At 39.9% G+C, this 24,368-nt stretch overlaps 1 protein-coding gene across 6 annotated transcripts in view; it reads left to right on the top strand.

Annotated features, from left to right (window-relative positions):
• TRPS1 (transcriptional repressor GATA binding 1) overlaps nucleotides 1-24,368 on the top strand; it is a 210,667-nt gene that overhangs the window by 123,039 nt on the left and 63,260 nt on the right. For 5 of the 6 annotated variants that reach the window (XM_052703611.1, XM_052703609.1, XM_052703614.1 and 2 more), the window contains one exon: nucleotides 17,860-17,919. The exons of the other annotated variant lie outside the window; for it this stretch is intronic. In XM_052703611.1, the coding sequence (XP_052559571.1) occupies nucleotides 17,860-17,919 (60 nt within the window). The remainder of the gene's footprint in view (nucleotides 1-17,859; nucleotides 17,920-24,368) is intronic. 6 annotated transcript variants of the gene reach the window in all.

Raw genomic sequence — 24,368 nt, 5'->3', positions numbered from 1 at the left:
AAAGAAGGCAATTCTGTACAGTTCATAGGTTACACAGCTTAAGAGTAAATAAGACAGAATACTAGTGCTACTCAGATGAGTTTATGGGTATTCCTCTGTGCATCCTACTTGTACTGTAGATGATTTAGGACTTCCCCATCCAGTTTTCAAACACCAGCATATTTTTCTCACAGATTAAATAACACCCTGAGCTTTCAAGGCTTCCTGTTTGTCTCGGTCTCTTGAGCTGGGACAGCTTCTCCAACACAACATAGGCTAGTTTTCTATTTTCAGTGTCAACTTACTTTTTCACTCCTTTCAAAAAAGCAGTAACAGAGAACAGTTGGTTGGTATAAATGGTATATCTGTACATGTAATTAATGTCAATACAACCAGAGGAGAAACCTGTATATTTCTCAGCAATAGGAGTTTCATTAGAGAACACTAATATCTTTGACCATAGCTTGTAAAGAAATAATGATAAAAGGCAACTTGATGTTCCTGCTTTGCAAACAGAGTGACTGAAGGCATGCTTAATTCCAGCCTCAGCTTTAATGCGGGATCAGTGTATTCTTTGTATTAAACATCTTGTGACTATGTAGTGTTAGAGGGTAGGTTGTTCACCTCCACCAAAGGAAGGTCATGCCTGACTAATCTTGTGGCCTTCTATGATGGAGTGACGGCATTGGTGGACGAAGGGAAGGCGACCGATGTCATTTACCTGGACCTGAGCAAGGCCTTTGACATGGTCCCCCACCACATCCTCATCTCCAAATTGGAGGGAAGTGGATTTGATGGGTGGACGACCCGATGGATAAGCAATTGGTTGAAAGGCCGCAGACAGAGGGTGGTGGTCAATGGCTCTATGTCCAGGTGGAGGCCGGTAACAAGTCGTGTCCCCCAAGGGTCTGTCTTGGGACCGGTGCTCTTTAACATCTTTATTAATGACATCGATGAGGGAATTGAGTGCACCCTCAGCAAGTTTGCTGACGACACCAAGCTGAGTGGTGCGGTTGATACGGTGGAAGGAAGGGATGCCATTCAGAGGGACCTCGACAGGCTGGAGGGCTGGGCTCGGGTGAACCTAATGAGGTTCAACACGGCAAAGTGCAAGGTTTTGCATTTGGGCCGGAAGAACCCCAGGCACCCGTACAGGCTGGGAGGAGTGGTCCTTGAGAGCAGCTCGGCAGAGAAGGACCTGGGGGTCCTGATGGACGAGAGACTGAACATGAGCCAGCAGTGCGCTCTGGCAGCTCGAAAGGCAAATGGGATCCTGGGCTCCATCAGGAGAGGGGTGGTCAGCAGGGACAGGGAGGTGATTGTCCCTCTCTACTCGGCTCTTGTGAGGCCCCATCTGGAGTACTGTGTCCAGGTGTGGAGCCCTCAGTACAAGAAAGACATAGAGATCTTGGAAAGGGTCCAGAGGAGGGCGACTAAGATGATCAGGGGGCTGGAGCACCTCCCCTATGAGGACAGGCTGAGGGAGTTGGGCTTGTTCAGCCTGGAGAAGAGAAGGCTGCGGGGTGACCTCATTGCAGCCTATCAATACCTGAAGGGAACCTACACCCAGGAGGGGAGTAAACTCTTCAGAAGGGCTGACAATAGCAGGACTAGGGGAAATGGATCCAAGTTGAAGGAGGGAAGATTTAGGTTGGATGTTAGGGGGAAGTTCTTTACAAGGAGAGTGGTTAGGCCCTGGAACAGGCTGCCCAGGGAGGTTGTGGATGCCCCGTCCTTGGACGTGTTCAAGGCCAGGTTGGACGGGGTCCTGGGCAACCTGATCTGAATGTGTGTGTTTGGTGGCCCTGCTAGGCAGGGGGGTTGGAACTACATGATCCTTGAGGTCCCTTCCAACCCGGGTGATTCTGTGATTCTGTGTTTGTCCAACTCTATTGTCACATTTTGTAGTGAGAGAAAAATATTATACAGCATTTTAGTAATAAAGTTACTTACATTTTACTGCCAATAAAACATGCTGCCAGAAAAGTTCCCTGCGTGATTGATCTGAAAATATTCTACAGAAGCATTCATGAGGCTCCTTGCAACTCAAATCTCCTACACTGGTTGCTGTCCTACAAGGGCTATAGGTACTTTAAGTAAGAGATTATGATGGCACATGCCTCCCATCAATGCATTTCTTCCTCCAACTACATTTACTCCTTATTTTGACTCTTTAGTTTGGCATTACCCATCTCTCAGTGTAATCCTTTGGGCATCCTCCTTGGCAAGTTTGGTGCTCATCTTCCTTATTCCTATTCAATCAGAGTGCAATATTTCTTTGTGCTGACACTAACAGTAGCCACAAAATAATTTTTTACTTCTTGACTCAGTTGCCCATAAGGCATTTTTAGGGACAAAGCAAACATACTTTTTTAGTATGTTATGAAGATATCAGTGCTAGGGCTGTATTTGACAATAATGTGCTGAATTGTCTACCACAAAAGATAATATAAAAAAAATAACAAGTTTGTATGACCGTTATAGATGGCTGTGTAAACCATGGCTTTATCACTAAACTTGTAAGGAAAATACTCTGGAGAGATTTGGTTTTCATACGTCACAGATATATAAAAATATACATACTTACATTTTGAAATCAGGTAGTTTCTTTAGCAGTGGGTTATGTGCTGTAATAAGGATACGTAATGTAGGATAACTTTGGGACAAGTTTATCCCTGAAGGTTTTGATTTTAATCTTAAATTTGATTTCTTTCACATCTGCTTGACTTAAAAAATCCATGTATTTAGTTGTATGTTATTTATGCTTCCCTGCAATTAGAGAGATTACAGAAGCACCAGCAAATATTTTGCTGTTGCTTTTCATCCAGTTTACCATATATTTCTGAGGCAGTCTTTTGTATCAGCTAGGTATTTCAGTTCAGCAGTGTTGAAGTTGTGATGAGATTACGTTTAGCAGAAATCATACATTGATGGTAATAACAAACAACTGCTGGACTATCTGAAGATATCTAACTGTGCTCTGCAGAGTGGCCCACTTATCTCCTGCATTACAGCATAAGTGAGATGTAGTTTCTAGATCTTGGAATACCGAGAACAGTACAATATCTGCCCCTCGGGGAGAGAGAATGAGACAAATGGAGTGAATTAGGGAGTGCAGTACTGAGCTGATGCGCTTGCAGATGAAGGCACTGTAGAGATCTCTTACAGTAAACCTTGTCAGCTGATTGTAGTGTTGGTGTTACTAATCAGTGACGCTAACTGGGACCTCTGTTTTACTTCTGAAATCAAAAAAAGAAAAAGAAACAAAAAAACACCCCAAAAAAACAACTTGAAAACATCCTTTAGAAAGTGCCAGTTTTGTTCGCTTTTACATCATAGAAATAAAAACTGGACGGTTGAAGAAAAATAATGGTGAAAGGGAAACGAAACATGAGACTTAAGCAGCTTTCAGTCTTGTCCATGGAACAAAACCCTCCCTTTGCTGTCAAGGTGCTGTGTTTGTTTTAATCCTTTTTCAAGGAAAACGTAAGTTTCTGCTGCATCTGTCTGCAGCGTGTGTAATGTAAAGCTGTTTCAGTGATTTTAATACTTGCTGACCTAAGACAGCAGCTAGGAACGTCTATCTAAATGGTAATAAGAACTTTGAAGGTTAATCCATGTTAGTGTTCAAAGTACTCAAATGGCAGTTTCATTTTGTCTTGTTCTGGCTATTGAAAGTAAGTAAATCCACAAGTTTCTGATAGAATTGTTCTAAAGGTAAATGACAGACTTTGCCAGTAGTTTCAGTCAGGCAGATTTGCAACACTGTTACAATAATCTCTGGTCTGTTTGACAGGTATACACAAATCTATGTATTTAAACAGCGCTGTTGGACAGTAAACACTGAACACAGGCTGCAGAGTTGATGCAGACTTTCTGCAGATGCCCAGCCCTCAGTGTAGCAGAGAATTGTGACTGAAGACAACAGTGCAACTTCTAAATTAATTTCTTTTGAAGAAGCTGAAAGAGATTTCTCTCTTTTTTATGAATCAATACCTAAAACACATTCAGACACTTTCTTTTCATAAGAATTGTTGGAAAAATAAATTACATAAATGCTAACATTTGAGGCAGTAAAGTCACAAAGTTCCTTCATTGCTGCCTCTGAATCACGTGTTGGATTGTGAAGTGTTACTTGAGTTTAAACAGAGTAAATCCTCCTCACTCTGTATTCTTGAAGAAGGTACAGAAAATGCAGTGCTACTGCAGAAGTATCAGATGTGGACTGCTGGTTTCAGTGCATGTGGAAAGTACTAAAATCACTGGTTTTAGGGTTAAAGAGGTTTCAAGAACAGGGAAAAAAAAACCTCCTTGTTACTATATTGTTTGCTGCACACTCATGTTCAGAGACCTCCAAGACCTTAGAGTTTGAACACTTTCTTCAATAAAATTTACTATTTGGTTCGCATTTCCAACAGGTTCTGGTTCAGGCTTTTGGAGCGGGACCTGCAGATTTGATAGGGATATAAGAGCTATCTATTAGCATCATAAGCACTGCAGCAGAATGTGAAATTTATGGTAACAAGAAACTGCTTGACTTATTAGATCTTGTAACACTCTTTCAGCTGTTGTTATGTCTCCTGTTAGTCACAATTAATGTGTCTTTCTCGTGAAAGTCTGACTTCATAGGTGAATAGAAGAAGTCTGCAGAAATTTCTGAGTAGGAATGCAGATGTTTAATGGATGTTTAATTTCTTTGTACTAACTAAAATGTCATTTATATGACACACAAGTTTTGGAAATACAGTTTTTCTAAATGTATTTTTTTCTTCTGTCTTAATGACATTAAGTTTTTAAGGCATCTGTAAGTTTAGGAATGGATTGCAACCTTTACAGGTAAAGTTAGCTGACAGAATGGTTTTCCCAGCAGGGCTTCTGCATTCTAGTAAATGAGAGGTGTTATGAGTGCTACTGTGTTTTTTCCATTACTTTATGATTCTTTTCTATTTTAAATTCTTCTGCTTTGAAGACCACTGAAATTAATGTAGTAACACAGGTGGAAAGTTATTTAAATAAAGAAAAGAAAAGAAAAGAAAAGAAAAGAAAAGAAAAGAAAAGAAAAGAAAAGAAAAGAAAAGAAAAGAAAAGAAAAGAAAAGAAAAGAAAAGAAAAGAAAAGAAAAGAAAAGAAAAGAAAAGAAAGTCTCATCCAGAATATTCAATTTGATTTTTAAACATGAAATAGTATGTCTGTTATGAAAGTGAATATAGAGATCCAATTGTATCTTTCTGTTGCACTTAAACTTTATAGAGGTGCCTAAAGAACAAAATTGAAATTCATTGTGAATACATCTGTTGCAACAAATACAAAACCACAGACTTTGCAATTATATTCTTACCATCTAAGAAGATGGGTGAACTTAGAAGAGGAAGGCCAGTGTATATGCATGATAGCATGTATATGCATGAAAGCAGTTGTGTTTCCAGATTATCCTGTGCTTTAGAAGACCTACAGTGAAACCAAGTGAGGCAGATTTAATTTTCATGAAGTAGCTGCGTACATCCGGAGCAGTTTGGTTTATGCAAAATTGCTCTTAATTTATTGAAATTGCAGTACGACTTTTGTGTTTTACATTTGCTTTTCCAGAAGAAAATGGTTGCATGTACTGCGATAAGTGCTGAGATAAGAGATACGCATTGCAGCGTCATCCAACTTTCTGTTCCCAGAGAATGAATCCCTCTTCCATTTTGTTGGTGTCGTTTCCCATATTAAATAAAAAGTTGAAAAAACTGTCCTTTTTTTGGGATTGATGTACCCTGTCTCCACACGTTTCCCATTACTACATATAGCATATATATGAATTAAATCAGTATTATTAATATAGAAAAGGATTAAATGATGTTCTCTGGGAAAAGCACATGCGAAGACTTCTTGTTATTACTATAGCCCATTCCTCCAGAGGTGGCCTGTTGTTTACTGCATGAAATAAGCAGTTAGCTGATGGCAAATATGATCGTACAAGTGTTGGTTCCCACATGAGAAATTCGCTTTAGAGATTATGTTCAATTTCTTCTTTCCTTTAATGTGGAATATGGGACTTTGAATCATTGTAAGGTCAAAGGCATGAGAAGTGATTTACAATATGCACAAGGAGTTAAGGGACTTTTGTATAAAGTAAATGAGAAAAAATCCTCTCGTAAAAAATTAGTGGCATCACCTCTGGAAAAATAATGATCATGCAATATATGGCTTTCTAAGCAAATTGTAAGTTAATGTGTCTTTTATTTTCTGTGAAAGCTAATTAAACTTTGACTTTGTAATGGACATTTTTAAATCTGCCAGCATAGGTGTCACTTACAGAAATACAGTAACTACTTCAACATAATAATCTAATTAAAAATTAAAAAGTTAGTTGCAAATTTATCAGAGCTAAAAATGTCATGTTAATTGAGATATGAGACTTAATTTACCACAGAGAGAGAGAAAACCTGGATCAGAGGGGCAAATATTCCAGAACCATTGTGACTCTGTATTAAATCTAGGAAGAGAGTTCAGAGCTCAGGACAGGTTGGCTTCTACCTGAATGTCACCTGATTGCAGAACTGGGAGCCATGAATGTAACTCTGGTGTATAACAGAGCATGTAACTGGTTTGTAACAACTTCAAGATCTGAAATAGCGTTTCTGATATTTGAGCAAAACAGACAGAAGGGTGGAAAGTTTCATTAAAGGGCTTTGACTCAGATGAGAAAAAGAAGATCTCATACTATGAAGATGAACAAATTAAGGCACTAAACCAAGTCCTGGTGGCTGAGTGAGTGGCAGAGGAAGCCCTAGGCAGAGGATGTGGAATGAAACAAGCCCAGCCAGGGTCAGACTGCAGTACATGACTTCATGGAAGGGAATTTCAAGCCTAATAAAAGCCCTTCACGGTAAGAAGTTGACAGCTGGGGATGCTGTCATCTGAAGAAGTCTGAAATATTTTGTTGAACCCAAGAGACTAACTCCCAGGAAACTGTTGCATTACAATTTATGGGACAGAAGCAGTGGATTACTGAGTGCTGGAGGGAAGCTTGTTACAGAAGTGCTGAAGAGGGTGATGGGTCAGATGGCATGTTCTTTAAATTGTAGCATCCAAGCGTTTGTACTGAGAAACCTGTAAGCCAACATCAAGAGCTCATAGTATCAAGTTAATGTGTCACCTGAAAAGAGAGTAAGATCTCTTCCTGTAAGAATCAGATAAAATTGTTGAGCTGCAGAAATTACCCGGGCCTTGTTTGTTTTTTTATTTCTGCTTAATAGGTTAATGTTTTCCTGGGAGATTACAAATCTCATGCTCACACTTCAAGATACTGAGCATTTACTGCTTGGCAAAATGCAGTTTCAAACTCATAGCAGTGTGTCAACTAACATGATCAGGTTTCATCTGCACGTATTACCAAATCCACCAGAAGTAGAAGGAAAATATGATACAATTTGTATCATATATTTGGCTCTCCCTTTAGTTAAGTTAACTTGAGTCCTTGGCATCAATCTCTGGTGTTTATAACATGATAGGCATGGCCACAAAAAAAACCACCCACTGTCAAATCAAGGATTTGTTCAGTGGAGTCATTTAGCTGTACAGTGATGGAGTCCTGGGCAGGTTTTTGGAAGATGGTTCCCTTTCTTGCAGTAAGACTTTTTCACTCCCTGTAATGGGTGGGCCCTGTGAGAGAGGGACCTTATGAAATTGTGTTTGCTTAACTCTATAGCCTTGCATGTGAAGATAAGAACCTGCAGAGCTGCATTAAAGCATCGAAGTGGAAAAAAAGGGAGGAGAGGACAAGACGTGCTTAGATATAAATCTTCATTCCTTTTGCTCAAACAGTCTGTCTGAGAGGACATCTGTTTTTGCATATCTTCTGTTCTTTATTAAAAATAGACGTAGATGTTTATTGTCTGCCTCAGAACAATAAAATAATAGAAGCTGATGTGTTTAGTAATACACTGGCTTGGACTAATCACACACTGCTGATGCAGGAACTTAGATCTTAGAGATACTGGGCTGTATTTTGTCAGTGACAGGAACAGTGCAAATTGCAGGGGAAAAATAAAATTCAGAATTGTTCGTTGTACTTGTTGGAAAAAGTGAAGATGTTGTTTTGGGTTCTCAGCGTGTACAGATCACTCAAGATTAGTTCAAAGTGAACGACTGAAACTGCCTTGATAGTACCATCGTGTCGTTAGGGGATACTGAGTGCTTATCAAAATTAGGAACACGCAGAAGGAGTTACTGCTGCAGTGTGGAGTGTAGAGAGAGGTTTCTGAACCACACAGCAGCAGTTAGGGGAAGGCAGAAAATAATGAGAGCATGGGGAGGGAGACAAACTTTGGCCCAGTGCTGCCTGCACTGTGTGCCTGCTGTCAGCCAGTACACACTTTCACCCCAAGAAAGTGGAGTTGGAAGAGCACGGCTTGAGCAAATGAGAAACCAGGGGACTGAAGGTTGAGTGGTCACTGTGACAAAGTAGTGCACTATACTGATACTGGAAACTCTGCCAAGTGAGTGCAGTTCACCTGTTTTACTTTCCTGTGTAGGTGTAGACCAAAATATTGCAGCCTGTACTTTCCAAAGATTTTAATCTTTGGAATTCTGCAACTACAATATAAAGTAAATTACTGTTGCTCTTTATGTGATGAAAATTAGAGATTATGTTTTGTCTTTCTGCAAATCAGCTGCAGATGAAGCACTGAATAGGGCTCCAAAATTAACTTTTTTTAAGCTTAGATCATCAATTTTAGGATTTCATTTTTCCTCCCTCATAATTATAACGTTATTTAACCAAAGGAATCATAGTATTTAAGACATTAAAATCATTTTGGTTACATCAGAACATTATGTTGGTCCTTCAACATATGTGCGTACATGCTAACACACACATGTGAGTTGTAGACAGGAAGATTGCATTTACTGAGATGCGTGCTGCTATTATGTTTCCTCTATTAACTGTTACCAGATCATGTAAAAATAAAACTTGCCATAAGAAGACATTAGCTCTGGCTACAGAACTGGAAACCCGTAAATTTTGCTTAGGTTACAGAGTCTTTTGAGGCTGACTTTGTAAGACCCAGAGGAGGACCTGGAGCAGTACCATAAGCTGCACTTTTCCAAGTCTGAGAGACCTTTACTGTTCAAGCAGTGCAAAAGCTACAGATGCAGATGCAAATACTCTGGAATGGTCTGGAGTTGTGTGAATGAAATATGCATAGGGAGAACAGAGGAAAGATCAAGAGTTAAAAAGAGCAAAATATGGAGGTAGAGAGGAGACTTCTATATTACGAGGGTCATCTCTGGATCAGCCGGTGTTCAATCCGAGCCCAGAGAAAATGATCATTTCTGAAACAATAGGGCATACAAGAAAAGACATAGAGCTTCTGTTTCTTATGCCATTCAACAAGATTTAGAAGGAAATGCAGCCAGAATTAATGGTCATTACCTGATGAAAACCAGACATCCTTGGGAATAGTCTCATACAATCCAGGATAAGGCTAAATGCAATTAAAAGGAATCCACTGAGGCCAAAATGGCAGAGGAGCCAGAGGAAACAGATGGATCTTGAAGTGTGGAATCATCATCATGAGGAAAGACTTTTTTTTTAAATAGGAAAAAAAAAAAAGAATTCTGGGTTAGGTAGTTAAAGCAACACGTGTTCGCCTAGAAAGCATAAACAACTTTAAAGTGACAATGATGCTCATTCTACTGATTACTTGTAAAGGGGAAATTCCTCTTAAAAGTTACCTGTGAAATGAAAAAAACAGTTGTCAGAACTGCATGTGAAGAGCTTTATGAATTTGCTTCTGATAGGCAAATGACAGAATGACAATATGATTTAGTAACTTATCCAGTATATTAGGATTCATGGGCTACCCAAAAGTTTTGCCCTCAGGCAAGACCTGTAGTAGTTACAGGAAAATGATTTATGCTTTGTAATAAACATTACTGCTCAATCTGTTTGATTGCTCAATGGTTAAAGTCCCCAAAGAAAAGTCTTTGACTCGAATTAGGACTGCCATGCTTTATCTGTCAACTTTATGTAGTACTGTAAAAGTCATTCAGCTGACAGAAATACCAGCAGAATGTTTTATAGATTTTGTTCATATGAACCTTTGTATCAGTGAGGAGAAGCAATGGAGCTGTGGTGCTGTACGGCAGGATTAAAGTTGCGTGTAGATGAGTAGTTTCACTTAGTGGTTCACTGCAAATGAACATCTGGACTACATATTGGTTCCATGTGTGCAAATGAGATCAGCCCAAATAATGACCAGAATCACTCAGGCTTCAGCCTAAAAGTAACTTACACTGGTACTGATTTGTTAGACAACCAGAATTGGCAGCACCTTGCATAATTTGGCACCAATTGACAAAGATTAGACTGTTTTGGGGCCTGACCAGTTATTAATTTGCCCTCCCTCCCTCCCCCCCCAAATATTTTGAAAAGTAAAATCAGCTGCGGCTTATTTGTCCCTGCCCCCTCCTTTTCATACCAGCCTTAATTGTTTTAGACAAACAAGTGAGCTTGTGGCCTGTTCACTTTACACAGGAAGACATGAATTCTTTGATCCATACAGTATTCTCTGGTTCAACCTTGGAGCTATTTACTAAGGAGATTTATTTGCAGACAGACAGTAAAGCAGTTCTTTACAAATGGAAATGAGTTCAGCTTCTTTGATATTTTGGCTCAAGTTTCTTCCCTCCTCTAGGAGCCATACAGCAAAACAATTAATATGTACCTGCTCTGGGTCCTTATTTTTTGGAGAGTAGCACAAACAAATGGTTAGAAATCGCTCAGATGTTGCGCAGAGTTTTAAAGTAGAGTAATACCTCTGGACATAAAAATGAAGTGAAATTCACCTTGTGCTGATTTGAATTCCAGATTCACAGTAAAAACTAAATATATGTTCAGCATACCGCTGAGTTTACTTTCACACAGTTCCAGAGGTGCTGTCACTGAATGTGCTATCATTTTGCTAGGAAGTGTTTTCTTTGTCCTTTGGCTTAAGAAAAGGGAGACAGTCAGTCTGGTGTCTGAGAATAAGAAGACCTGAATGTTTCTCTGTCCTACTCTCAGTAAAATAAATGTAAAGCTTCTAAAGGCAGTGAAGCTGCAGTGATGCTGAATTGTTGCATGGGAGAGGAGATTTGGCACACCTCCCTTGTTGGTCTCCTGGCATGTTGCAGGGTGCTTCCTTCACCTCACTGTAAATTCAGGATTGGGTGTATAAACCCCAGGAAGAAACAAGAAATGGATTTTAAAACATGTACTCCCCTCAAATGATTTTGATACCCTTATTTTTTATTCTTTGCTAATTAAGCAGTACTTCTTACAGTCCAGTCCCAAAAGATCTGTTGTTCTCTTTTAGGGATTGCTTCCATAAATTGTGACATACAGCACTCCTTAGGAATAGGGAGCAAGAAAACCAAAACTCCAGGTGGAAGTTAAACAGGCAAAAAAATAATTACCTGCTCAGGTCAGGAAGGCTAACACTCCCCTGACAAAAGTGTGAGGGAATCTTTAATGATCACAGGTGGTGGAAAACTTCTGTGACTCAAACCAGGAGCGAGACATCCAGCAGACAAGCGGCCCCTGGTAGCATGCTTGCTGATTTTGCTGATGTGGGATCAGGAAACAGGCAGAGAAACTCGGTGCACCTCTAAGGCTGTACCCTGCTGGGCGTCTCAGCATCGTGCAGCGATCTTTCTCTCCAGCTCTTGCCCCTGCCTGACCTCGCGTCGCTTTCAAGTTGAAGGGAGATCAAACGAGGCGGCTCTCGGTGGTCAGGATGTTTGTTTTGTTTCTGTGAATGGGCGCTGCTTGTGATGTGCGGCTCATGCTGTAGGGATAACTGCTCACTCTGGTGAGAGGTGCTGGGTCCTGGAATCTGTTCTGGGAAAAGTGATAACGAGATTATCAGGGATCTTTGAGCACAAAACTTATTTTATCCTAACAAGCAGGTCATATTACTCTACTTACTGCATTCCTATGGTACTTTTCTTAAAATAAACCTCTGCTGTATGTGCATAAAATCATTCAAATTTGTCCGAAAATGTTTTCTGATATGCTGCCTCAATTAAAGTGTAGGTGTAGAACAGTGACCCTTCTATCTTACCCGAGAAAAAATCCTGCTTATAACTGTCACTTTTACTTTTGACTGGTTGTATCTGGTTTGAGAGCGTTATTAATGACGTCCAACTGACATAAATTTCAGTTTGTGGGGGAGTGAGACGTTTCTGTGAGTGCTGTGCCATGTGGATAGCATCAGCCTGCCCAGAAAAGGACAAAGATACCATCGTGTGCTATCTGTAATAAAACCAACCCTTCAAAACTCTTACTACCCCAATGCAAGAAGCAGGCTTTCCATACAGTGATGGCATTTGACAGTGAATCACTAAGCCTTCTTTTCCCATCATCTCAGTATTCATTATGTTTCATGACAGAGAATAAAAGAAAGGCTTTTTCTTCATGGTGTTTGTGCCATTATTGTGATGTTTGTAATCAGTAATTTGTTTCTTTGAAGGGGTATATTTCAGTCTATGGACATGCCTTGCTGTGGCTGATTTTTTTGTTTGACTCATTTGTTTTTCATAATGAAAATGCCTTTTCATGTGGGACTTTTTTTTTTTCTTTTGTCTCTTTTTTTTTATTTAGTGAACACCTGAATGATGCTGATGAATAGTGATAAGTAAATGAAATTGAAAAAAAAAATACTAACAAGCATTAGAAGAGGTATCCCATTTTATAGCAGTTTAGAATTGTTTTTTACAGTTCCTACTTTAACATCTTAAAGATGGGGAAATGGTTCCTGTGCATCTGAACCCAGAAGGAACTGCTGTGATCACTTAGGTTGGTTGATGGTTGCAGGATTTCCATATAGTAAATCCTGAATCAAGCTGCTACAGTCTGATTGCACTGGAACGTATCTTTTTAAAGATGGATGGTTCAGATATCAAAGAGAGCAGATTATAGGAATTCCCAGTGGTTTAGGTGTGTAGACGTAAACCCGGTTTCAGTTACAGAGGGAGCGTAAGCGAGGTTCAGAGCAGACTGAATTGCACAACCAAAGCCATTAACGCTGCGGTGATGCTTCTCTGTGTTGAGGGGATATTTCTTTCCATCATGTTCCCCAGGGGTTCTCCAAGATCATGGCTCCTTTGACATTGTAAATGCTTTATAGCTGCTTCATGTGGTAAAGTTCAGCAGAAACAGTAGGCCAGCGATACCATCATCTGCTGTATAGCTGTGCAGCGTGTTCTTTTGCAGCTCCTCCCAGGGAGCATTTGCTGTCCAACTCTGGGCTCACAGGCACAGTTCAAAACAGTAGGAATTGCCTCATCCTCAGTGATTCTTGAATCTTCTCCCTTGGTTGTCATCTCCCGTCTGGCCTGTGCCAGATAACCACTCATGTAGTTGTTCTCTTCAAAAGCACCCAGAAAGAAATTTTTGTTTGGCTTAGCTTTTGTGTTCTTAAAATGATCTTTCAGCAAGTAAAGATCTGAAGAAATGAGACTGACTTAATTGATACATTATGGGATATGATGTGCATATGGATGTACGTATTGCGAGACAGAGAAAAAAAACCATCCCTCTGCAGTTGCACTTCTAGATGCGGAGTATCCCAACTTTGTGGAGCGTGGGGAGGAAGGGGGAGCAGTGAACTTAACTTTCTGCCGAATGACTTCATGAGGAATTTCCCCTGTGGAGTCTGTCACGGGTTGGACTTGTGTCCTTGGAAATGTTACTTAGCCCTCTGTTATATTTTTCCATTCAGAAAAGGGCACTAAAACCACCTTTTTTATTTTTTCCTAAAGTTGCTTAGAGAAACTAAGTGTCTGCAAAGTTTTGTGTTGCTTTTCAAGGGAACAAGAACTAACTGAATTTCATTTTTTGATCAGATTTTATAACTGTAGCTTGCCACATCTTTTGCCAAAATGTAAGGTTGTGTGTGGAAGCTGTGAACGTCCACTCTTGTCCTGACAGGAGGGCTTCCACCGCCTGCCTCTGGCCTCTGGTGTGTGGCTGTTGCAGTTTCAGTGGTAGCACCACACCAGACTCTTTCAAAGGCTGTGTGCTCATCTGCAGGCTGTCCACAGGGGGTGATAATGTCACCTCTCTGACAGCCTTCGTCTAGGTATTTGTTGTCTACTTCTTAGAGCTCAGCTTAAGTTTGCTTTAAGTTTAGTTTTGTTTTTCTCGATGTCTGTGAGACCAGAGCTGATATTGGACACAAATAAAATGTAGGATACCAGGAAGATTTAAAAAATGCCAGGTGTGTAATGATGAGATGCAGTCAGAAGGGAGGATCATCTCACTGTGAAGGTGAGAACTGGACCCTGAGATGTATTTCATTCCTGACCTTGCTCTGACCAGGCCTTTCCAGATGAGACAACGCTAAAAGCCATCATCAGCTGCAGCACCACCCCACCTCCCAGCTGCTTGCATGTGCAGGACGAAGCACTCAGCAGCTTGAGCAGAATTGTTTACCAGTCCCTGTGGTTTGCACATCCCATGTGGAGAAGCCCTGGCCTATGGTGCAGCAATCAGGGATCTCCAGGAGGTGTGGCTGAGGCGTTTTGGAGGAAAAAGAGATAAGTCTTTGTCCTTTCACTTCTCGTGTTAGAGGTTTTCTTACAAAATGGTTGCTCTTCCCACTAAATGACAACCTCTTGTTCTGCACTTTGGAAATAAAAATAAAATTTTGAAAACGTAAGACCTGGTATTCAGGAGGAAGGCAGAACCTGCAGCAGCACAAGGTTAGGGCAGACAGCTCAGGAACTTCCAGACCGGAAGACTGGTGTGGAGCTGCTCAGAGTGGCCAAACCTCAGAGCTTCCAGCAGTTGTTGAGAGCTGAATATTGCTGATTCTGTTCCTGAGCTTTAAAGTCACTGATTCTGGGACCCATGGTGTTTATCCACCCTAGCTTTTAGGGTACTGAATTTGGTACCAAAGTTCCTAAAGTCTACTTCACTCCCGTATTTTTAGCAGCTAAGGGCATCCCGAATTCAGCTACAGAGCTACCCTAACAGCTCTGCCCTCTATAATGGGAAGAAACAGCATAGCCTCTCCCTTTTCGGCCTTACCTTCATACTTTATGGGATGCATTGCGAACAAGAGTGCACCACAGCTCTGTGACCTTCATCTTCCCAGTGATAACAGCCTTCCTCCTCCTTCCACCTATGGTCATAAAATAGCTACCCATGTAAATTGGTCATTTATTTTGATACGTTGTAGGCTGCTCTAAGAAGTGGAACACAGGATGCTGGCTCACTCGGAAGTCAGCAGCAAGGTGGGTAGTTGAACCCTGAGCTGTTCTGCAGCGGTGGGCACATCAGCAGCTTTGCTTTTATATCCTGCTCAAACTAGGTGGCATGCCAGCTTTTTTAGGCAGGTCTATTGTGATAGTTGTTCACAGTTGGTACTGTGAAGTGTGTCACTTTTCCTTTCCAGATGCTCTGTGCTACCAAATAAGGGGAAAACATGTGTTTCCCAATGCTATGATAAGTCAGAGGTATAAGTTACAGCTTTACCATATTGAGAAAGGAATGCAAAGGCACCCTTCTCTATCAGCACAGAAAACGTTTACAGAATTCAGCTATAAGACATGGCAATATTCACTGAAGCAAACTGTATCAGCGCTGAGAAGCAACTGGGGCCTTCTCTGTCTTGTTGATTTGCTTTTTAAGTTAAAAACTATTTTTACTAGTTAGATTTCTCTTTAGATACAATTCTACATTTTTTTTCTTTTTTCCTTGGCTAAAGTCTCTCACAAGTAAAAAAAAAGAATTATATCAGCTCATTTCAGTTAGCTTCTGCTTTTGTATAACATTTTCTAATTTTTGTGCACAGCTGAATTTAGTTTAGTTAATAATAAAATATCCAAAAAAGGGGGATACATGAAAATGAATCTAATCTGTTCACCACTTTGCAGTATATTTTTTTCCTTTTCAGTATTTTTTTCTTGCTTTGGTTAAGTGCCTTGTCTGAGAGGAATAAAAATATCCAGTTCTGTTACCATGCTCTCCTTAAGCAGGAAATGAGCTTAAAAAAAAAAAGGCATTATCAGCCAAATTAGCTACACAATATGTTGCTAAGTTTCTCATTTTCAGATAGCTATTAAATAAATAAAAACAGAAACAGTGATTGGCACTCGGAAACCCAAATAACCATGAAATCTGAAGCATTTCCTTCTGCCAGAACACGGTGGATGCTGGGAAAATCCGTTAGCTTGCTTCTTAACTCTGCATAAAAAAGCTTAGACAAGAGAACGAGCTTGAGCATTAGCCCATAGTGCTCCACATTTTCTTCAGAGCTGACAGAGTTTGCATTGAGAAATGCCCTCCTGGCTAATGCCAGTAAGTTGTGTAGATTGTAGGTACGCCTGGGTGCTGACCTGACCCTTACTACCTTGTGGAGGTGGCTCTCCAAGGAAGACGTCTTTTCTGGAATGTTGTGGTGATGCTTCTGGGGCTGAGAGGCTGTGTGGGGTTCACCAGAAACGTTCCAGCACATCTGTGGTGACCACTACCACAACCACCAGAACCACCAGGCTCACCCTGGACCTCTCTGGCCAAGGCCACAGCTCTCCTACCTCCAGCAAGATGTCTGGTCACACATTGTGGTGTCGGCCTCTATCTGTTTCTGTCTTGGTGGTTCTTTGATTTGCACATCTGATGAGAACTTTGGTTTAGAGAGGGAGGAGATGAAGACCAGGAATCCTGAGCAATCCAGAGATACAGTACAGCCTACAGCCAGATGTGGTGATGGATGCTGCAAAGAAAGCATTTTCTTTTTGAACTGTCAGCACTGTCTGTGGCTTGACAGAATATTTTATCTTCATTTTAAACTTTTTACTCATTATTAAAATATTTAAATTGGCTGGTATGAAATGCTGTAGGAGTAAGTAGGAGTTTATTTCAGGGCAGCGGCGCTTAAAAAGAGCCCCATAAGCACAACCATGTACGGAGGCGACAGGGTATCGGTCCAGAGGAAGACTTACTGTCAGTGCAAATGTAATCCATATGTTAAAACTATAGAAAGTTTTTGTTAGTCTCATGGTTTGGCTAATATCAAGGAATGTTCCCTCCTGGGAGACTTAACTTTTAAGATCACGTAATGATAAGTGCTGTAATAAAATAATCTTTGGGGGTGATGTTAGAACTGGAGCTTTGGTTTTGAAATTATGTTCCATATTGATAGATAATGACATTAGTTGACTTGGGGGACAGTGGGGATTGGTAATGACTCCATCTCACGCACGGTAAATACAAACAGCTCTGACACTGTGGTTTAAGGAAGAGAGATCTGCTGTTTAAATGAATGTGCCACAAGTTTCTACCTCAAGAGAACAGGAGCTGACAATTTGTGAATGCCATGCTGTACTTCCTAAGAAAGCAATGTGGCTATTCCTTGTTTTTTGCAGGAATGTCAGTCTATCAGTAGCACTGACATGCTAGCATTGCAGTTCAGTGACAAAATGGGTGGTTGAAAAAAAATAGCTAAAAAACACAAGCATTTTCTTGTCTCTACGTTTTAAGATAAAATTTTCTCTCTGTTCAATTTTGCATAGTTCTAGGTCATACTGAAATGAGGTGCAAATTTACAAAAGGAACAGAAAATGGCTGCTGTTGAGATAAACACGGGAGGAGGGGGTTGTCCAGAGAGCAAGCAAGAAAGCTTTGGGTGTAGAAATGACTGTGATACAGTTTGTTTCTCTGAAAATCAGAGTAGGGTGAGACAGGCTGGGATCAAGGCCAAGTTTTCAAAACAGCTCAGGGGCACCTAGATAAAGTGCTGGATTTTGGATTATGTTGTACTCTAAGAAATAAGGCAGTCAGACTATGAGGGAATTGGTGAGAGCTGAGTTCCATTGCAAATCCAAGTGCATACTACTTTCTTCCTCCAGGCTGCTATCAGTGATCAGCGAGAGACTGTGTCCAGTACAAATGAGTCCAAATATGCAAGGGTAAGTCTATTCCTGAAATAAAGAGGTTATACTACTTGACACTGTCCAGTCTAGCTAAAAAAAAAATAAAAAGGTATTACACATTACCATATTCCATGTATATGACTTGTAGTTGTTCATTCTGGCTAGCTGTGATGTTCTTCAAGGATGGAGAGCTTTAGCATGTTGCTTGTTGGACAGGGAAACATCTTAAAACACACATAGTGCCACATGCAAATTTTTTTATGAGATGGTGGTGATATCCCTTAAATCTCATCAGTGATGCAGCTTAGCACTTGTGGTTTGGGATAAAAGAGAAATAAATCATTCAAGTAACTTCAGCCAATTTTTTTTTGTGTGTGTGTGTGCTACGTGCCATATATCCTACATATTTGCTTCTGCTGCAAATTCCGGTGATAGAAAAATACACTAATATTTACCAAACAACTTGATTACATTTGACATAGTAGGTTTATACAATATTTTCTTTAAGCTACTTTCTGTTTAAAAAGAAGGAAATCCTTTAGCAGGTCATCAGCAACTTTTCTGTACCTCCTCAACAGACTATGTGGGAAACTGTTGGAAGATTGATTATCAAGATTAATATTTATTTATTTATATTACCACAGTTCCCTTTAAACATGTTCCTCTCTTTTGCTATGAATTACATGTTAGAAAAAGCATTTGCACTCCCAACTGTTTACAGTCTGCAGTACTGCTTTAGAAAACTGACAATCTCAGTGAATGCTGACAGATAAAAAGTTTGCTACAGCTTGTAGCTGCTTCAGACTTTTTGCCTTAAGTGCAAGGAAAGTGAATTCAGGACACACTTCTGATATGTTACTGCTAATGTTGTACCTTTTTTCTTAGCTTCCATTTTAAACCATGTTAACAGCAACCTTAATGAAATGGGACCTCAAAAACAGAATACAAGCAAAGAAGATGCTTTCCTTAGGACATTGTAGCAATTATCTTACAAAAATGCTCTAATATTTTGTTGCTGATCAGACAAGAACGTTGGATGGGATGTGTGTATGCACATACCAGCCTAAAATTTATTAGGAGATACACAATATGTTTACAGCTTTCACTGTTTATATTCATGTTTGATAGTGTTGCTCTTCTACACAAAGTAAATTTTACAGAAGCATTTTAAGAGGTCAGATGCTAGCACTGGTCATGCATATCTACTGTTTTTATTACAACTATAGAAGTGACATTTAACCTAAGTTTGTAAGTATTTTTTCATTGTGGTATTGAAAGTCCATTCAGAACTAAAAAGTATAATGTCAGTTTTATAGAGAATAATAAATTACTTGTATTGTGTGTATTTTCATTCAAAATATTGAGAAATGTGTTTGTTTTGTGATGTTATTGTTCTTGCTAGACTTGTTCTTTCTTCAAGCATGAATCACGTTAAGATCGTGTCATGGACACTTCAGAAAAAATCCTTAAGGACAGTCAAATTGTGGGTCTGTTACTGCAAACAAAATAATTTCATAGAAAGGACAGTGAATATATGCCTGAGGTACAGTAATTCATTGAATGGCTGTTCCTTGTAATGCTTTGTGTCATTTTTAAATCCTAAAGGTTTAAATTTATACAAAATATGCTAGGTGCTTCTCTAACACAGTTTCCCCGTATTTTTATATCAAATATATGCAAAGAACAATTATATTTGCACATTTAAATGGCATCTAAGAGTATTCATACATTTAATCTAAGTAAAGATACAGTTTGTTGACTTACAGATTATTTTACAGCATTTCTGTGGGATTTATGTCTGCTTGATTTTAAAATAAATGTTTTTGTAAATGCGAACTAAAGTAAGAATCTAAGAGGAAAGCTGCTAGATGGATGGTGAAGTTATTTTCCAAAGCAGCGATTTCTGAAAGCCGAGAGGTGCTACCTCTTTCTTCCTCTCCACTGAATTGAATCATTTCCCACATTTCTCTGGATCATCCATCTTCAGACAGTAGACATTTTCCTGTGTTTTAGTGCATCTTTCACTCCTCCTTTCTCTCCATCATCCTCATACTGCCCTGATATTTATTTGCAGCTCCCTGTTACACTATCAGCAGGAAACAGATCCATCACACAGTGAGGTTATAATCATATGTGGGTGTGTGTCCCTATTCTTTGCACATCAGTGTATTTGGGGTCATCTCTTGAGAAGTGAGTTGAAAACAAATCGCACTTTCCTCCCTCTGTGTGATTAAAACTATTTTATGAAAAAGAGTAGTCAGTGTTTACTATTGAAGCAGTCTGAAGTCAGAAACACAGCACTCCTGAAAATGCACATTAGTATTTGCATTAAAAATATTTGTCTAAAAATATGCCCAGACCATATCAATTTATCTGCTACTAAACAGTGTCATCACATGATGTGTCCACTGTTTGTCATGGTTCTGTAGGCCATATTAAGTAATGATTTATCACTGGCACGTTGTCCTTCTAGTTCAAGTTATTGGCTAAATGGTGCCTGTGAGTGTCTTTACTATCTGCCTATCAGGGTCAAAGTGCAGGTTCCCAGGAGATAAGTCTCTGACTCGAGTGGCTGTTTTGCTGTTCAGAAACTTGAACATTATCCTGAGATGCCACTTTCCCTTCCTGCTCTGTTCTGAATTTCACCTCTCGCTTTACTATCTCCGCACAGTGAAAGATCAGGCTACAAACCTTCACCCAAGTAATTTCCTAAGAAACACTTGACATCAGTAGCTGTGAGCAGCAACAGAGACCAGTCACACTCAGACTGACTTTGTCCTGTCGAGATGGCTGTGAAGTAACAAACATCATCCTGATTTGACAATAAATTGTAGCCTAGAGCAGCAGTGCCTAGGCATGTGATTTAGAAGAACTCTTAACATATAATGTTTTTTCAGAGTGTAGAGCAATAAATGCCATAATTTTGATTGGATACCACCTGTAGGGAGAATAAAAGCAGGATAATCCTGACTGTAGGCCTGTGTGACAAAAGGCATTTTGTCTGATAAACATAAACAAAAATTGGTTTATAGACAACTTCTGTGAAACAACATCTCGAACTGTTTTGGCTTTTGGCAACCTTGTTTTGCTAATGAGATACCAGTGGAAACAAAGGCTATATCTGTTCCTGTCAAATGGAACTGGTAATAAAAAGAGACATAAAGATGTGGAATTAGAACTGTGTGGGATTTTGGAAGTGAAGTGGTATTTTCCTTCTTTTTTTACTTAATGAGGAGCTTATGTCTAATGTGCTTATTCTCTGGTTTAGGTTATGTAGTCATCAGTGGAAGGAGTCCCTTATAGAAATGTAGGAACTGGATTAGATTTTTCAGGATGCAACTGATTTTTAACCGTTTAGGTTCTTTCTCAAGCTCCTATTTCATCAGCATGCTGAAAAACAAAGTCTTGAACTCTCATAGAAGAGAAGATGAGGCACTGAAATCTCTGATGTAGCTTACCTTTATCTGAGCCTCATATGGGTAACCTTTGGAATGGGGTAGCCGAACTACATGAAATGTTTTAAATAGGGAGGTAAAATATTAATCATGATACTGTGCTGATTTCATTTGTCTGTAGAACTATTCATGTTCTGTTATTAGGTATTGATGCTGCGAAACACATGTAATTTTACTTCCAAAACTACCGCCTTCACATAACTATATGGTTTTAACACTTCATCATAGAGGTAAGTTTGTACACAAACAACAGTTTCTCAACTGTAGTGTCCTAAAAGTAATGTTACTTCTCATATCCTGGCATTACATAGTGTCTTTAGTTTAAAAGGACTATTGAACTGCTAAAGAAATTGCTGTGTTGCATCAGGCTGAAGGCCCCTGGGTTCCTTAAACATCCTCTTCATTGTGTCCATCTTTTGAGGACAAAGCTGGAACAGGGTGGGAGGCAGGTGCGAGGAAGCCCCACTGAATTACCTGGGCAAGAGCCTTAAGTAGCAGATTCTCACAGTTAAGTGGGAACTGGGAGTGCAGATTACATGAATACCTCTGTGTTTTAATGGAGCCTCCATCAGACACCCCTGCATGAAGTGACATTTAACATGGTGTATTTTGATGTCAAGTGTTTTCAACTTTTTCCTGTTCCTCAAAAATGGCTGCTAGGAAATGGCTATTTCTGTCCCCTTACATAAAATTACCTTAACGTCATCCCTTACCACTGAGGCCATCTGCCATATTTTGGTAGTATCAAACTGCCTCAGATCACAGAATGGAGTGGTTGCATTCATACTGCTTTTCTGGAGGTGGACCTTGATCCATGCTAACTCCTCACAATTGCTTTGATAGAATAGGAAGAATCATCTCAGTGATTTTTGCCACAGCTGAACAGTGTAGATAACAAAGTTCCAGTATCTGGGGATATTTCCTGGCTCTTTCTCGCAGAGAGTTTATGGTCCCCATAGAAGTCTCACTTACGTTGATGGGATTTACAAATATATTGCTCCCTTGGATTTAACTCATGGTCACAGAGAGATTTCATTGACTTATGTTTGTTATATGGTATTCAAATGCTAGGACACCACCAAGCATGAAATTACCAGATGAATCTGCTGGTTAGAAAAGAGATTGTGAGTGATCTTGTATGTAATCAAGCACCAGTTCTTGTTGAGGGCAAAGGGGTGAGGGGTTGAGGACAATGTCCGTGGATTTGTAGGTGGAAATGAGCAAAGTTATGGTGGTGAATTGGGATAAGAAAGTGGAAAAAAAGTGTACTTTCATGGAGTAATTATGTACACAAAAGCACATTTTCCATTCCTTTTTCCCCCATTCTATGCTTTAATTTTTCTTGACATTGGACCCATTATGGTATCGTATGAGTTTCGTCACAGAAGTAAATAACAGCTTGTTTCCTTGGGAGCGATTGAAAAACAGAGTAAAAACAGCACTTACTGTTTTTGAAAGTTGTCAGATTGTCATGGCAGTGAAGTGTTGCATCATGTTGTCATGACAACTCAAATTATAAAAACTGATTTAAAGAGAAATAAAAGCACTCTTCAGTGCTGAGAATCATGCAGCTTTAAAGGGTTCGGTGTTTTTTTTTCTCTCTCTTATTCTAACTCCCTCATGTTTGTAAAGAAGTGGGCAATATTCATTCGGGACTCTCACCAAATAAAGACTTGCAGGGCACAGCGACTCGAGGAGCTGTGGACCAGACCATCACCATCCAGAACTGGGGGAAAGCCAGAATGGGATACAAAGGGGTATTTATTTGTTTTTCTTTTTCTTCTTCTTCACTGTTTGCGCAATTTTTCATTCAAGCAACTCTTCACAATATTGTTAAGGTGAACAGATACCACACACTGTGGGTTCGTCAGGGATAAAGAGAGGTGAGGTGAGAGATGTGTTCAACCTGTTTAAAGATTCCAGTACGATTTCAGGAGCCCTCAGCCATGACCTGGTTCTGTTTCTCCATCAAAATCAAGAAGCATTTACTTTCTGTGCCAATGGCTGGGAGAGCAGAAGTAGGTTAGTGTTCACCACTATTGAAGTCTCATTCTCTCTGCAGAGTGTGCTCAGAATGATTCAGACTGTTTAACAAAAAGTGGGAATGAGCTGCAGAACCAAAAGAAGATAAACAAACAAAAAAAGGTGAATCACGCAGTTTGTCAGTTTTTGTGAGATAGCTGTCACAAAAACCAAAACACTGACACTAAACTGCTAAACAGCAGCAAAACCCCTTGCTCGAGCAAGGTCAGGTAAAATTTGATTTATCACACTGCCTTGGTCTTGTGTACTTGTAACACAGCTTTATGCAATCCAGCCCTCGCATGAATGGAGAGAACAATGTTTGTATATATCGTACAGTTACTTCTGTTCTTATCCAAGAACTTCTCAGGCTCTCATCTCGTTTCATCTGGATCTTGCAGATGGGCAAAGATAATGTTGCTGTGGCTTCCAGGAAAGCAGGCCTCCATGCAGAGTGAGTCTGGAGAGCTCTCTGCCTGCGGGCAGGAACATGCGCTCCGGATGAGACTTCAAAGGGAGCCAGCGCAGGAAGAAGCTCTGACAAATGACCCAAGTGCAAAAAGGAGCTCACTGTTAATCATTTGATGCTTATCTGTGAGCAACCAATTTTTACTGGTTTTCATAAATTGTCTAATTGACTAAGGGAATGAAAGGTACTTTAGAAATGGATTGCATGACATGAAATCTTCAGGTACTTCAGAGAAAGCAATTCCCTGTGAAGAAGATGGCCAAAGTGGTTGAGGAAGTCTTTCTGCGTTAGCCATGCTCTGAATCTTTTTAAAATCATCTCTTTTTTATTTCTGTACTGGGGGCAACTACCATTTTCAAAGGTCTTTGTGTTGAGTAGTTCCATAACAGATGTTAAATGATGGTTTGAGAAAAAAGTTGTTCCTCATAAAACTCTTCGCCTGTCACATTAGGTGCCTTCCCATTCAATTCAATTCAAGTCCCACACACTTTGGGACTCACGCAGTTTTCAATAAATTAAATAAGATCATAATGGAGAAA

The sequence above is a fragment of the Tympanuchus pallidicinctus genome, unplaced genomic scaffold, assembly GCF_026119805.1.
Source record: "Tympanuchus pallidicinctus isolate F22 unplaced genomic scaffold, pur_lepc_1.0 scaffold5, whole genome shotgun sequence".
NCBI lineage: Eukaryota > Metazoa > Chordata > Aves > Galliformes > Phasianidae > Tympanuchus > Tympanuchus pallidicinctus.
The sequence above is the reverse complement of the archived record's forward strand: the minus strand, read 5'-3'. Positions and strand labels throughout refer to the sequence as shown.